This window comes from Patagioenas fasciata, chromosome 24 (genome assembly GCF_037038585.1).
Source record: "Patagioenas fasciata isolate bPatFas1 chromosome 24, bPatFas1.hap1, whole genome shotgun sequence".
Taxonomy (NCBI): Eukaryota; Metazoa; Chordata; class Aves; order Columbiformes; family Columbidae; genus Patagioenas; species Patagioenas fasciata.
The window spans coordinates 5,551,071-5,566,804 of record NC_092543.1 but is presented as its reverse complement, the minus strand read 5'-3'; the positions used below and the strand labels follow the sequence as shown (position 1 = coordinate 5,566,804).

At 45.9% G+C, this 15,734-nt stretch overlaps 2 protein-coding genes across 6 annotated transcripts in view; both read left to right on the top strand.

Annotated features, from left to right (window-relative positions):
• FLI1 (Fli-1 proto-oncogene, ETS transcription factor) overlaps positions 1–11,849 on the top strand; it is a 70,786-nt gene extending 58,937 nt beyond the window's left edge. For all 5 annotated transcript variants that reach the window (XM_065855610.2, XM_065855613.2, XM_065855611.2 and 2 more), the window contains 3 exons: positions 7,312–7,374; positions 8,276–8,323; positions 9,275–11,849. In XM_065855610.2, the coding sequence (XP_065711682.1) occupies positions 7,312–7,374; positions 8,276–8,323; positions 9,275–9,804 (641 nt within the window). In that variant the 3' untranslated portion in view covers positions 9,805–11,849. The remainder of the gene's footprint in view (positions 1–7,311; positions 7,375–8,275; positions 8,324–9,274) is intronic.
• A 3,612-nt stretch (positions 11,850–15,461) lies between these two features.
• Positions 15,462–15,734, top strand: part of KCNJ5 (potassium inwardly rectifying channel subfamily J member 5) — a 66,077-nt gene continuing 65,804 nt past the window's right edge. The window contains exon 1 of the mRNA XM_071798685.1: positions 15,462–15,528. The gene's annotated coding sequence lies outside the window, so the exon portion shown is untranslated. The remainder of the gene's footprint in view (positions 15,529–15,734) is intronic.

The following is a 15,734-nucleotide window of genomic DNA, read 5'->3' as shown; positions in this document are numbered from 1 at the left end:
AGGTGGTTTTGCTTGTATGTTTTGCTTGGTTGTTGGTAAATTTAAGAAGATTAACAAATCCAGGAGCTCTGCAGCTCCCACGGGGTGGTTTCCCGCGGTTTCCTACCCACGTTCATTGTAAGCCCTTAGGGAAGATTCTCCTGCATTAATAAGACCTCTTTCCCTGGTACCTAACAGAATATGAGCCACACAGCCAAGGTCGCAATCCTTCTCCTTTTTCCTTTCGATCGGTAGAAACTCTTTAAACCCCCCCTCTCCCGCTCATCGAATTCAGTGACAATTTGGGGTGAGAGGCTCGAAAGTTTTTTGGGGACTGTGGAGAGGCAAAGAGCCCACGATTCCCACAGGAACAAGTCTCACATTCCTGCACACAATCCTTCCCTTGAAAAGGTCTGAAAGGTTGTCATGTGAAAAATATTGACTGGTTTCAGCAATCCCTTCTTTCGAGCGAGTCAGCAAGGCCCCCTGTTCACAGCAAAGGTTACAAACCCCCCCACTCTCCGGCAGGTCGGAGAAAAAGCAGCCGCAGCTTTATGCCCTCTTAAGCGTCTGGACACGCTAAACCGTTTGTCGATGATATTTGTGTGCCTGGTGATGAAATATCCCATTTTTAGCTCCATGGCGGAAAAAAAGGGGGAGGCTTTATGGTGCTGCTCTTATTGCGACTGTGTGGCCAAAGCAGGAATTTATGATTTCGGGAGAGACAGTAGCGAGCGCGCTTGGATCTTTTTCCTTTTTTTTTTAATTGTTTTCCTTTGAAATTCCAGAGCTGGTGTTTTGTCTGCTTTCTCCATGACCCTCTTCGCAGGCAGGCGTGTGTTTTTTCACCAGAAAAAACTGGAAACAAAGAATCGTTGTCTTGAAGCTGTAGCAGGCAGGAAACCCAACTCACAAGGGATCACCCCGAGCCAGCGCTGTCCCAGAGCAGACTCCAGTTCTCTGAATTCAACCTGACAGCTTGTCTGGAGCACTTTCTAAGTAACCATTATCCTTCCTTTTCTCCCAGCAAAAAGAGCTATTATTTTTTTGCCTAGGGTGCACTGCGAGCGCTGTTATTGCACATGTGTGGGGGTTACACGTTTGCTGTGTAACCTATGGAAAACTCTTGGAAGCGCTTCGGCTGTTCCCCGAGACGAGAGCAAATATTCTTTTTCTGATAGCGAGTTAAATGGGCAAATGCTGTAAAAACGCTGGCTGCAATGCCTGCGCATGTGTGTCTTCCCTTCCCTTTTCTCTCCCGTGTGTATTGCTGCGTCTGGCTTTTTTTTTCTCCATGAATATGCGTTTCTTCTTCTCTACTTCTGCTTCTGCATTTGTGTATTTTCCAACAAATGCAAACTGCAAGCTGGGTTTTACTTCCCCGTGTGCTAGGGGTGGGGGGGGAATATGCACAGTGCAGTTTGCATATTTGTGCACAGCCGTGTGTGTGTTTTGGATGAACGCGTAGGAAGGGTGCTTGGAAATGTGCCTTTCAGAATGTGCAGTTGTGCGTCTGTGTTTTCGCTGCTCACGTCCCCGGCCCCGTGTAGCTCAGGAACGCGTAGGTCGGCTGGAAAGTGGCTGCTTTTCAAAGGCGGCCCTGGGAAGGGATTCTCGGGATACATACTTGTGTCTTCACGCGCTGTGCATTGGGACTTCTGCCGCTGCTATTCAAAAAGAAAAAAAACAGCAGCAACAGCAACAAAAAATTCTCATTGCTTCCTCCTTTTCTTCAGAATGTGTCTTTGTGAGTGTTGCGCGGGGTAGCTCAGACGTGCATCAGGAAGTTGCACCGCTTGCACGGCTCGGGGATGTTTTTCCAGCCAGGCTCGCTCCACTGGGGGCTGTCGCCGATAGCTCAAAGCAAACAGGGAGCTTAATCCAAGCTCTGAATGCAGAGGCCTCCTCTGCTCCGGGCTCTGGAGCTTCTTGGTGTCCCCCTGCAACAAGCAGGTTCAGCCATGGTACTTTAATCCAACGTTGGGTCTAGAATAGGAGTTAAATGGGAAAAGTTTGATCGCTTTGATCTGTATTTTCTTAAGGATAACGGTGCATAATCAGGTTCTCAGCTGCTTTCAGAGATTCCCCGGGTTAAACCTGTTCTTCACGTCCATGCTCTGCAATAGATTCCTTATGTAAACCCAGCAGTCAGTCCCTTCTCATCAGCTTTGTGTTGAATTCAGGTCAAAACCCAATGCTATTCCAAGCTTGGATTTTCCTCTCTGTGTCAGTTCCCCATCTGTAATAGCAATGCAGAGATGTTTGATAATATTTCTTTTAATAATTGTGAAATAATCACATAGTCTGATAATGTAGAATACAAGTTATTTTGAAATTATTCTGTGCTCAGCTAGTTGCTTCCTCTTAGTGGAGAGACTTAGAATTACTTAATTCCACCTACGCTGCCTGTGCTGGGGATTCTTTAGCATAAGGAGCAAGGCATCATGGTCTTGAAGGAGAAACAAACAAGTTTGGTGCTTGAAGGCACTGGAAAGTCTCAAGTAATCATGAGAACAGTCACAGAAACACTGGTCGTGAATGACATACAGCACGACACGTGGCAAACGCGCTAAACAATTGTTTTAATTAGCAGAAACAGTCGATTGAAAAGTATTGAATTTCAAACCAAAAGATGCCGTGGGTGAGATTTCGAGGCCTCAGTGCACAGCTATGACACCCAGAGCCTTCACAGCTTTGTGCAGAGAAATGCTGTATGTAAGCAAATCTCCTGCTGCTGAGGCTGGGAGGCTTTGCACCGTATGTATTGAACATTTAGCGTGTACACTTGGAGCCAGTGTGGGCCTGGGAAGAACCACGCAGGCTCCACAACCTTTATGTTTGCTGCCATCGCTTAAAACAATGCATCTAATGTTTCGAAGAGGAGCCGAAGGTGTTTTTGGCTTCCTTGCCCCTCTAGAAACCCACAGTCTGGGTTTCTTCTCTCCAACTGGCTTCAAACACAACCCCAGCTCCCCAGCGCGCTCTCCAGGAGGCTGAGCCGCGGGAGCGCGCGGGCTGGGAGCAGCTTGGCTGGCCCCGCTCACGCGTTTGCTTTGCAGCAGCAGCGCTTTTTGTTCCCAAGCGCCTCCGTTGGGGCTGTTCCAAGACACCAGAGTGGTGCCAGCGCTCGCCACCACACGCAACCTCACCCCGGGAGGGAAAGCGGTGAGGTCCTGTGCCCGCCTGTCTATAAAGTAGTTGCCACAAAATAGACCCCAAGCGACCACTTAGATTAATCACGAGTCCGGATCCCCTAGGACACCTGGTTCTGCTTTCCCCATTTAGTGAAACTAATTTAAATTCCAGCCACCCAGCCAGGATCTGTTCTTCCTACTGAAGCAGGAGGACGCGTTGCAAAAGCCAGACTGCGTTCTGCATGGAGAACCCTATGGATCCCATAGCCCGCTTCAAATTCGCAGCCTTCTCCTTCCCCTGATGTGCTTCACTTAAGTCTGTAAGACCGAGTGCTGTCTGGAAATACAGTTCCTGTGCTGCCTAAGCAAACAAGATGGGATATTCTGGAGCAATTCCTTCTGTATTTTAGGTCTGGGAGGTTTTCTGTCATGTGAACTGGTGTCATTCAATGTTTTTTTGTAAAGCACCACAAGATGCTGTGGTAAGGGATCCAATAGACGATGGCAAAAGAACTGCAGCCCATCGCTCACTTGAACCCCCGCTTCCTTCTCCTTGTCCTCCCAAGCTTTAAGATTTATAAAACACCGTTAAAAAAATTAATTAACTTTTAAAAGCTTATCAGAGAGGGTTTGCTCTCTTATACTTCATATCTTAAACACAGGTTCCCTAATGGCTTGTTCATTGGGCTGCATTTGAGGTGAAAGGACTGCGAGGCAGCTGGGATGCTCTTCAGCGGGGATTTTAAGCTCGGTTTCCTAAGGAAATGGGTCTGTGTGTGTCTGTCCGTCTGCCCCCAGCCATATCTGAGCCTGTTTAGACTAAATATGATCCGGAGGTATGGGGAACAGGAGTGAAGTGACACCCAAGCTGTGAGTTGGGGAGGGGGTGTTTGCAAAGGGGAGGTGGTTTTAAGCCTTTTCTCAGCCTTCCGCAGGCTGGCTCGCCACTGCGTTATTTCGGATTTACACCTGATTCCAGAGGAATGAATAGATTTTGAAAGGGGACTTGCAGAGCAGAGGATGAGAACTTCCAAATGGCACACAGGGTGGTGAGGTAGGAGCCAAGGGAGATTTGGGGTGAGAAAGTATAGACCGAGGTTAGAAAAGGTCCGGAGACCAATTCTTCGCGGTCTTTTCCACTCAGGCTGATTTCTGGGAAAGCCACTCCATCTGGAAAAGGCAGCGAAAGCCTGAGGAAAGTGCGTTTGTGCAGATAAATAAATAAAATTATATTTAACCTCCTTCTAGGCGCGCCGTGAGTGCGAATGTTTGCAAAGCTGTGAGATCCTTAGTTGAAAGGTGCTATGAAAGTGCAAAGCGTTATTAATATCCTTTACCTTCCTCATAATAGAGTACGCATTCATTCTGGGGAATTTCTGGACATAAACCAGACAGCTGCAGAATGACATTTCTTGAAAGCATCTATGATTTATTTTCTGCTCTTTAATTCCATTTTGTATTGAACACACATTTGTCATAGGACTGTTGTTCCTTTTAAGTCTAAACCAGACTTGGGGACCTGCTCCCGAGCTGGTATAAATTTGCCCCTCAATTTGCTGCAGCTCTTTGCTGATTTACACCAGGAGGGGACCTCTGCCCAAGTCTTTTAATTGAATTTCCATCGCGCGGTGAGTTTTGGTGTAAAATCCAAGCGGTTTAAATGGCAGATAAGACTCTCCCTGTAACCAACCGTCTGTCTGGGGTTCTGTGGGATGTCTCCGAGCCGCTGGGTGTCAGGTCCTGGGAACGATATTGTTTTTGCAGAAACTCGAGTCTCTGGATAGGTTCCCTGGCTCTGCCTTTTCCATTTGGTTTTAAACACGTTCAGCTTTAGAGTCTGGGCCTGGGAGGCAGGAACGCTGCTGCGGTTCTTTCACGTTGCATGGATTTTTGTGAAAACTAAACAAAAATAGCTTAGTGGACTTGGATGGGGTTTTTTTGGAGAAGGACAGCCAGGGTTGGAAACTTGCACTAGCCGAGTGAATATGTTATTTCAATAGCAATGTATAGCTAATCATGGTATATAAACCTTCTTACCATTGCAAAACTATACTCAAAGTCTTATCCTAACAACACAAGTGCGGCTGTTCCTATACGTGACCACACTTCATAATCCAGCCTACATAGGGGAAACTGAGGCAAAGGGACTCATCTGAGGTTGCTAAACCTGCATTAAACCTGGGCTCTGAGTCACAAGCTGAACTTTCATGTCCTAAAACGTACACTAAAAGAAAGCCCATTCAGAGAGGTTTTGAATGATAATTTTGACCAGGTTTAGCTCAACTTAGCCGGAGAACCAAGCCTTCATCCTGGAAAACCCAAGCAGCCGTAGCAATACACATCTGATTGTAATAGCGTCATTTTTGGTTAAAACCCCCTCAGTATATGCATTTTACACTGTTTCTGTGACACCGTGAGCCAAGCAAGCTCTTCCTCTGTGACAAAGTTCCCCATCTGGAGGAGGAGGAGGATCATCCATGCAGATGATGGCCCGCTTGGTTACTCAAAACATGCAGATGTATCTGAAACAACCACTCCATCTGCCCTGGTTTATTCACAGTTATCTGACCCAAAAGAATCAGAGAAAACTGCAGATTTTCAATGAGTTCTGCTACTTTTTAAAACGGATTTTTTTTCACCAATTTGAAAAGAATTTTTCTTTTGGCCAATTAATTGCTACCTTGCTTTTTAACCGGGAGGTGACATTGCCATTAAAATTGCCTAAGGGCAAAACTGTTTCAGACTGAGCTCACCAAAATGTCCATTAGCATCTCGATCAGTGGAAATTTCTGAAGTTTCGCCTCTCTCAATGCAGAACTCTCTTTTCTTTTTTTCCCAGCTATTTCCCCAAACATTGCTCTGAGAGCTCTAGCTGTGATACTTCTGAAGGGCATCCCAGGGGAGAAATGAAAGTCAGCGACTGGCTGCAGAGAGGACATGGGAAAAGCCAGCGCTCGTTTCAGATCTCGTCCCTGCTCAGATGAAGTTGGGATTTGCATCATGCATTTCCAGCAAGGAAAATGCTGCCGATGCAAACAGTAGATTACTTAAAACAATGACAACTGCTGAGGGCTGAGCCTGGGGATAAAGCTCCCCTGTGAGACGGTTTCCAGCCCAGCCATGGGAAGGGGGACAGGGCTCTATTTTGGGGACAGCGTGGCCAGGGATGCCACCTCCTGTTTGCAGAGATGCCCCATCGCACTCTGTGTACCCGCCTGAAAGCGCAGCGGCTTGTTTTTCAGTCTGATCTATTTGCAGTTGGGTTTGTGGTTTCTCGTAGAAAAGGAGAAAAAACACCGATAACTAAAATAAAGCAAGCAGATTACATGAGCTCCATTTTCCCCCGTTCCCCTCTCTTCCCTCCTCCTCTCTTCCCCTCCCCTTCCCTCTCCCATCCCTTCTCTGTTTTCCTTTTCATGCCAGTAACTCCAAGGCTGTAATTTCAAAGCTGCAGCGGCTTTCCCAGCGCCGGGAGGAATGTGCAAGTGCCCGGGATGTTTCCGCAGGAGGGGAATTTTGAGTTTCACTGGAGAGGATGCTTTTCCCCCTTCTTCTCCCCTGTTTAAAATCACCCCTTCATTGTGCATGTCAAGTCACCGGCCTCCCTGGGTTTAAAAGTTGTCTTTAATTTTCTTTGGAATAACAAAAGGGTTATTTCATCCTCCTTTTCTGCCCGTGGGCTTCTGTCATGTTTGGGGGTCTCTTTTTGCATGGGATGAGTGGAACTCCAAGCACCATTGAGTGTCACTTAATGATCAGAAGGTGTCAGGCTCAAGTGTTGCCCAAAAAGCGAGTCCCAATGCTCTATTTACAGCCTCTGCGAGAGGCCCAAGGGAGTGTAGGACATATGGGAGAGGAAAAAAAGAGATATACATAATATCGAGCTAGATACAAAGCCAGATTCTGCTCAAAACATGGATGTAAACTAGAATGGAAATGAAGTTACCACAAAAGACAGAAAATTGATAAAATACCTGCATAAGATTTTTGTCTTGCGTCCTCTGCATATTTTCATTTTACAGTGAAATGTTTAATTTCTAGCGAAATCTCTTAATTTCATAGGGCCATTTCAAAACTCTCAGCTCTTAGGATTAGAAAACCTTTCCCATCCCTGTTATTCAGGTTCAATGTATCTTGTTCTCTGTTCACCGCTCCTCTTCTGTTCTAGCACATTAAAGACCTTTTCCTGGTTTTACAGGCCCGCCTGTTGCAGGGACGCAAAATGTGAATAAGACAACCGAACAGCAGCGGCCCCAGCCAGGTAACTCTTGCTTTTGTCCCCACCGCATTCGCTAAATCATTCGATTTGCGCTAGATCGGGTGACTTAAACATGTCAGCTGTGGGCACAGGACAAACGCGCAGTGCTGTTTCCCGCTGCTTTCCCAGGGGCCTTTGGAAAGCTGAATGCCACCTTCTCTGCTTTGCACAGCTGCTTTCTAGCCCTTTATTCTTGGTTTTTTTAAGGGGTTGGTTCTTTTGGCATCGATTCAATCCACAAGCAAATGCTATAGATCCAAATCACCAAAACCGGCGAGAGGCAAAGCAGAAGTGTAGAGATTAGGGCTGAGGAGGCCCCACAAAAAGGGAAGGAATTCATTCCTAATAAATGCGTTGTGGGGTGTTCAAGAAACTCTCGGCCTCATCGGAACCAGGGACAAAACTCCTGTTACTCCCCTGTTTCTAACGCTTCAGGGATCGAGAGCTGGGTGAACATTCCCTTCACCCCAGAGGGACACAAGCTGGACTAACGAGTGAATGTGAAACTCTCATCTGCTGTCCAGCTCCTTTTTATTAGGAGAAATAAATGTGCTTCTGATTTGTTACTGCTCTACTATCCCACGATCCTTTTTTTTCTTCACGTTTCATGTTTTCTGGTTGACACATAAGTGCAGGGTATGTCCAAAAGATTATGATCTTTGAAAGCAGGCGAGTCTGAAACCAACGGCCGAACCACTGTGCCAGTTTGGATTCCATGAATAATTGATGGTTGTTTACTAAAAAAAGCAAGAAGGAACCCATCGAGTTTGTTCCGGGCCCTGGAGAAGAAGCAGTGTGAGGAAAGAAAGAAAGTGGAAATTTGAACTGGTTTCTAGAAATAGCGAACTGTTGTTTCTTATTGATGAAACATTTTGAAATGTCCTCTGTTGGGTGCCTTTTGCAGATCCCTATCAAATCCTGGGGCCCACCAGTAGCCGTCTCGCCAATCCAGGTGAGTTCATCTTTAAATGTCACGTATCAAAAGGGTTGCTTTCCTTCTGATGTACTTTTCCTTCTGATCCACTGCTCCAGTCTGTGCGGGATGAGCAGCTGCGGGAGCTGTGCTCTCAAAACCCTTACAGAAAAGTGAGGAAAATGCTGCGACATCATCTTTGTCAGGACAAAATCACCATCCTGAGTGTTCTTAGCCCAAACCAGTGCTCCCTAAGAAGAGTTTTGTAGGGAACTCAAACGCTGGTCTCTCAGATTTGCAGTGCAGGTCGGTTTTTCACTGTCTGCCATGGACCAGCTCAATGGAAGGCACAGAGCACCTCCGAAAGTCACAGTGCAGTGAGTGTCCCTAGCAGGTCCTCTGCAGAAAACAACCCCTGACCTTGGGAAATAACACCAGGAGCAAATCTTGCTTGAACTAAACCAACTTGTATATCAATACGTTGAATTCCTATAAGGAAACGGTCTCATAAGGATCTTTATTATTAATATAATCATACTGAATAAAAGTAGGAGTCATCTAGGCTGGGGAAGAAATCATCTCCTGTAACTCAGATCAGCACGCTGGAAAGAAAACTGTAGGTACCCAAAACAATATGCATGGTAAACAGTAAATAATTGAGAGCTGAACTATACCGTGTTAACTAGTCAGTGACAAATTCTGGAGAACAGTATGCTCAGGAAAAAGCCTGTTTATGAATAGCCTGAAGATTTTGAGGCCAAAGGCAACCATTATGAAACCTAATCTGACCTCCAGCTCACGAACAGAACAAAGGGCTGACTAACTTGTTTGCTGGGAACAGTTTATCCATCCCTACGCAAGAATTTGTAAGGCTCGAAGGAGCAGTTCCCAGTACAGATCGAGATAGTCCTTCTGTTTCCTGCCTTTGTCTTTGCTTTCGAGCAGGAAACTCAAAGTCATTTCCTTTCCTCTCTGGCTTGCTCCTGGCAGGGAGCGGGCAGATCCAACTGTGGCAATTCCTCCTCGAGCTGCTCTCAGACAGCTCCAACGCCAGCTGCATCACGTGGGAAGGGACCAACGGGGAGTTCAAGATGACGGACCCCGACGAAGTGGCACGGCGCTGGGGAGAGCGCAAGAGCAAGCCCAACATGAATTACGACAAGCTGAGCCGAGCCCTCCGATACTACTACGACAAGAACATTATGACCAAGGTGCACGGCAAAAGGTATGCCTACAAATTTGACTTTCACGGCATCGCCCAGGCTCTCCAGCCTCATCCCACTGAGTCGTCGATGTACAAGTACCCGTCAGACCTCTCCTACATGCCGTCTTACCATGCCCACCAGCAGAAGGTGAACTTTGTGCCCCCTCACCCTTCTTCCATGCCGGTCACATCATCCAGTTTCTTTGGAGCTGCCTCCCCTTATTGGACCTCCCCTGCGGGAAGCATTTATCCCAACCCCAACGTCCCCCGCCACCCCAATGCCCACGTATCGCCACACTTGGGCAGCTATTACTAGATGCTTTTCTCTTCAAGTGGCCTTGATCAGTCTGGTTGGACTTTTGCTTTACTCCTGGGATCTTCATGGGGTTTTTTGGGGCACCCTTAATGGATAATTGTGGCCTTTCTGGGGAAGAATTAAAACTGGATGTTGGTTATTCCTGGATCAAACCTTTTACTTTTGTAACTTTGTGTCTTGAACTGAGAGACGGATGCTTCTTTGGGCCAGTACTCAGCGTTTTCTTTGGTTTTTAAGGCTTATGTCCTCTGTAGGGATTGACTCTGAAGATCGCTCACCATTACCCGATGAGAGAAATTTTTAAGGCTTCAAAGGCAAGACATAGATCCAACTGTGGGTCGTAGGAAAAGATGAAAACATGGGTATTTTCTCACTGTGGAGGGGGTAGGCAATTTGACCATTGAGTGGAGGACTGCAGGGGACCGCAACTGGAATCTTAGCTTTAAAGCAGATGAGGATTTTCACCCAACTGGAAATTAAATATATATATATTCATATATATATATGTACATGTATATTTTAAGAAGTAAAGGGCATTGAAGGAACTTTTCTAGAGTGTACAGCTTCGTTAGACTCTGTATTAACTCCAGATACATCAGAAGCCAGAACAAAACGTAACTTTATGTCAAGCACAGACATTCCTTGAGAGCAAAAGTGAAGTAAAATACATGACAGTGGGTCCCTGAGCTCTGCCAGAGCCCGAGGGGTCGCCAAATGCTACCGATTCGCGAACGCTGTGCGTTTGTCAGACCGTCATCCAAAGGGTCAACAAATCAGAAGGCAATTTACTGTATAAATTATGCAGAGTTATTTTTCCCTATGTCTCACAGTTTTAGAATAAAGATGAAATGAAACGAGTTGACCTCGGTCACAAATGCAGGTTTGTTTTTTTTTTTACTATCAGCTCAGTTGTTTGTGGGTTGGTTTTTCTTTTTGTTGTTTTAATGTAATTTGTACATCTTTTCAATCTGTACATTTGGGCTGTAGCTTTGTACTTTTTGCTAAAAAAAGAAAAAAGTAAAAAAAAAAAAAGAGACGTGAGTAATGTATCTGTTGGAGAAACCTCGGTCCTGCAATCGGATCCGTCATTGACCCTCAAATTAGCCAGAAACCTTCCAGATTTCCCTGGGTTTGTCTAGAGAAGAGTTTTCTCTTGTATTAGCCTGTCATAGCTGTCTACAAGTTCACTCCACTTTGCCAACGTTTGCGTTGGAGCTGATTGAAAACATGCACCAGCATTCTAAAGGAACTCTTTCACTATTTTGTGATGCTTTCTCACCAAAATCTTGAACTTTGGGAAGATCTTAACCACTTCATAGCGAACATTATCAAACGCTTCTCATAACATCTTTTCGAAAACATCTGCTGGGGGTTTTCATTTAAATGTTAAACATGCAAAGCTCCTCAGCCATCTCTAATTCTGCACATGTTAATTTGATGATCCACAAATGGCGGTTTGGTGCCGTAAACAGAAGGGTAAAACCACAAACATTTGTGTTTTAGAGCAGATGTCTGGGGAAAGGGGGGGGAGATTTACATCTACAACCTATTAGCGAACTCATATTAAGTGGCAAACAATTAACAGGATCACAAATATCTTGTCTAGACGTAACCTCTGGGACTCGGTGTGGGTGCAAGATTCGGTCCATGCGCATCTGATTGCAGGATGGGAGCCCAAAACCAGAACATTATTAGTCTGCTCATAACTTTAAACAGAAGCACTGATGCCATTATTTAACAAAATGGAAAAAAAACCAGAAAGATCGAGCTAATCAGTTTAGGTCTTAGTGCTTTTGGGGTGTTTCTAAGTAACATTACTGCAATAATCGCAAGATTTAAGTATCAAGAAATTACCCATGGAAATGGGGCTTTTGCTACTATATATATGCAATGTACTTTTTGGGATATTAAAATATATATAATTTTGCAAGTAATCTTGGTGGTTTTTTTAAAAAAATGTATTAAGTGTTACAATGGAACTGTTGTATGAAGAGAATGATGTAAAAAATGTGACCAAATAAATGGTGGTTTTCTTCTTGAAGGCATCACATCGTCCCCGTCTCTCACTGCCCTGCGGATAAAGCACGAACTTCACCTCTAAATTAGATTGGGCTAAAAAAGGAAAGCGAAGGAGCAAAGTGGCAACTTATGGTTATAAAATAGTATCGACCTCACATTGCAGAAAATGTGCCTGTGGAGCACACAGCCTCCCTGCCAGAGCCCTGAGACTTAATCGCCATCCCTTTGCTCTTTAGGGTGCCCGAGGAGTCATTGCCAGGATGCAGATGTGCAATGCAGGATGTGTGACCAGCCTGCCCACCTTGTTAATGTTTCTCAGCTCTCCCCAGAGCCCAGGGAAAGCTCCGGAGCGCTCCTGAGACAGAGCGAGAGGCTGAAATAACAAGCCCTGCCAAGGAATCTTCTGATTGTGTCTAAAGGTCAGGCCAAGGTGCTTCCTGGCTTTCTGCAGCCGCACGGTGGGCCTGGGAGATAGCTTGATGTGTGATAAACCCTTAGAAACACACAACTGCACAAGTACGAGTTTCCTTCCTCTCCACGCAACCTTTTGTTGCTAAGTTGCTAGCACAATAGCTTCCACCAGCTTGATTAGCAAGCCTGGGCTCCAAAAAAGAGCGATGTTAGTGTATTCAAGCCTTCCCTTTGTGTATTCAACCATAGTTGCTCAATTTAGTCATAGAAGTGCGTGTTTTGTTGCTTATCTCTATTGTTTTTTGCTTTAGTGCTCTCCAGATTCATTCTGGCTACACACCATGGAGTATTTTATTTAAACACAGCATGGCAGCCCAGTTGCCAGGAAGGAAAATCTGAAGACTGAGGTTGCACAAAACCATCTAAAGGCAGAATCTGAAGGTTATCAGCCTGCAAAGATGGCGTTGATAGCAAACTCTTGAAAAAGCAGTGTAAGAAGCATCTGTTTCTGGCTGTCCAGCTTGCAACACCTTGGAGGAGCCCAGGCAAAGGCGGAAGGTGATCAGCAGCATCCACAACTCAGGTCCTTTCGGCATCTTTTCATCCTTTCCTTCGGGGCACCTGCTGAGATTGATCTTTGCCAGCATCTCCCCTCCCAACCCCGGTTTCTGGGACACATTGAGAGCAAATAAACCGGGAATTTGACAGTGCTAATGCTGCTTTTTGCTTTCCCCAGGAGAACAAGGCAGATGGAATTCAAGTGTTTCAGGCTCAAATCAGAACGTTTCCCAAACAGCTGGTTGGGATCATGTGGTTGTGAGCTGTGAGTCAACAGGGACAGCAGAAAGTCTTCTCTGACTTTGAGTCCAGAACTCAAACCTCACCAAGAAACGCAGATCCCATTGAAATCTGTGGTAATTTAGCTATTAATTTATAGTGAACCAGCATTCGCCCAGGATTTCTGTTCTGCTCGACAAGTTCAAACATTGAATGGGGTCTAGCTTAAATATGCAAAACTAGAATTAGCTTTACATTTCATCTCCTACAAATAGAAATTGCAGTTTGCATATTAAGTGGAATCGGTGACGTGTCTGCAGTCTCTGAGCTCCGGCTCCTTCAGCTGGGACCTTTGGGACAATTCGTTTCTATCTGAGATGTACCTGCCTCGGTGTCTGCGTATCGGAGGAACCTGGGAAGGGAGAACAAAATGGAATTCTTAGTGCTTAATTACAGCCATCTCATTCTAAGTCTGCTCTTAATTCTATTTTGAATAAACCTTTTTTAGCCATCTAGAGGATGGAGCTCCAGGCTTAAGCACTTGTTAGATGCTCCACGTTATGAGATGCCAAATCCCTTTAGTGTCAAGCATCTGAGATTATCCTTATCTATAATCCTCATGTGACAGATCCCATCCTCTATATACACAAGTGGCTTCTTGCATTTATATACCTACCTATTTCAACCCTGAGGGTGTTTTTTTCCAAACAACCGTGAATTTCTAACATGCAACTAAGGGTATTGCAGGGGAGAGGGATTTCCCCACGCTAAGACCTTCCCGTTAGCAAAGAGAAGGAAGTGTTTCCCATACTACCACCCAACAATCGTACTACGGTCCTAATGAGACATTAACTAGGTGGGAAATTTGCTGTAACTCCTGTTGGTGCAAATATTTGATGTGAAGCTGGACTTATCTGGTAATATTTCATGCACATTCTTACTGCAAACGGCTACGCCTGAAGCTTTGTAATAAAAGCATCGATGAACCCAGCTGCTGTTTCCCACCCCTACTGTCAGAAGAAAAGAGCCATTGGTCTGTAAATTCTGGGTTAAAGGAGCCAGCTTCACTTTATTATACTATTACAACTATATATATATATCTATTTTATGGGCTGCTTTGCCATGCTGATGCAGTATTTTTAATGACCCCTATGAAATTCCGCTTCGCTCACCAAGTGGGTTCTCCCACATCAGACTGAGTGTTGCTGCATTTGGTGTTAATTAGAGCTGTGATCTAGAGACACATGAGGCTCTGTGGTTGATAAATTCACTTCAAAGACACTATTTGTATACTTTTACACATTACGTATATATATTATTATCTAATCTGTAAAAGCAAAACGTGTTGCAAATAAAGCTCTGACTTTTCTATTGTATTAGAAAATAATTGAGACCCCTAAGGTCATACAATGAATGACACATAAATATAATATAGCTTGTGCGTTACAATTTTTTCATCCACAGAGGCAGAAACCCCTGTGCATAAAACTCAGATTCTTTTATTACATGAGAAGAGAATTAGAGATCATTGGCAAAATTCAGCTTTCCAGGCTCTGAGAGTAGCAAACTAAACCCACAACATAAAAGACGAGAAACAAAAGCAGATTTTAGGCCACCACGATTACAACCCTCATCAGCTCTGCCCCATCAGGCCACAGTGCGGGCAGGTGTGTCAGTGATGAGCAGAAGCGTTTGCAGCTGAGCAGCCACTTGAACCAGTACAAAGAGCTGCAACAGAGGAGCAGGATGGGCTTTTTGGGCAGTTTTCTTAGAGGAGGAGACATAGCTGCTCCTTATTGAGGAGCAGGCAGAAAAAGATGAATACTTATATTTTTTATTTTAAACTGTAGGTGCTAAAGGAAGGAAAACATGGGCACTCTGGCATTTTGATGCTCCATCCTTTCCAGGAACTGTGGCAGGCTTTTGCCTGTTTGTTAACTCTCTGCCTCTTGGAGCTCCGAATTTGGTGCTGCATCCCCTCGACCTCCCCTGCTGCTGCGAAGACCTGTGCACAGGCACAAGGAGCCTCCTGTGCTGCAGGGCTGTGCTGGCGCGTCACGCGTGGGGACAAAGAGCGGTGGTGAGCGCAAGGTCCGTGTCCCATGCGTCTCATGTGGCTGCTGGCGCAGATTGTGCTGTGAGCGTGGGCAGACCGTACCTGTAACAACCTGAACCCCACCTTGAGGTTTTCTGACGCCCTCAAGACCTTTAGGACTAGTATAACATAGAGTTAAAACAAGTAGGAGGGGTTTACGTTTAGGATAGGTGCTGCTGAGAAAGGCTTGCGACTTGCCTTAAACTTGCAAACTCTTGCAACTTTAGAGCTTCCATTAAAGCTTCAGCTCCTGCAGCTCAGGGCTAACACGGAGCTGAGCAGCAGCTGCATGCTCTGTAATCACAGGGGTCCCGGCGCCCCTCACCTTGCTGGGCGGGGGTGTGTGTGCAAATTTGGGGAGCAGCGCGGGGTCCGTGCGGGCGGGCGGCGCAGCCGTTAACGGTCGCGTTCCCCGCGCTGAGGTGAGTGGGGACCGAACTCTCTCCTCAGCAGCAAGGTTTGCACCCCCTTTTGTCCCCACGGACCGGGGGGGGACCCACCCGCGCCTCTCCTGGTGTCCCCGGGCTGTGGGGTGCGCTGAGTTCGCCGGGTGCCGGTGCGGGGGTGGAGGGGCCGGGTCGGGTCTGCCCGGGGGGGTGGGGACACCTCTGGGCTGCCCTCTTGGGGT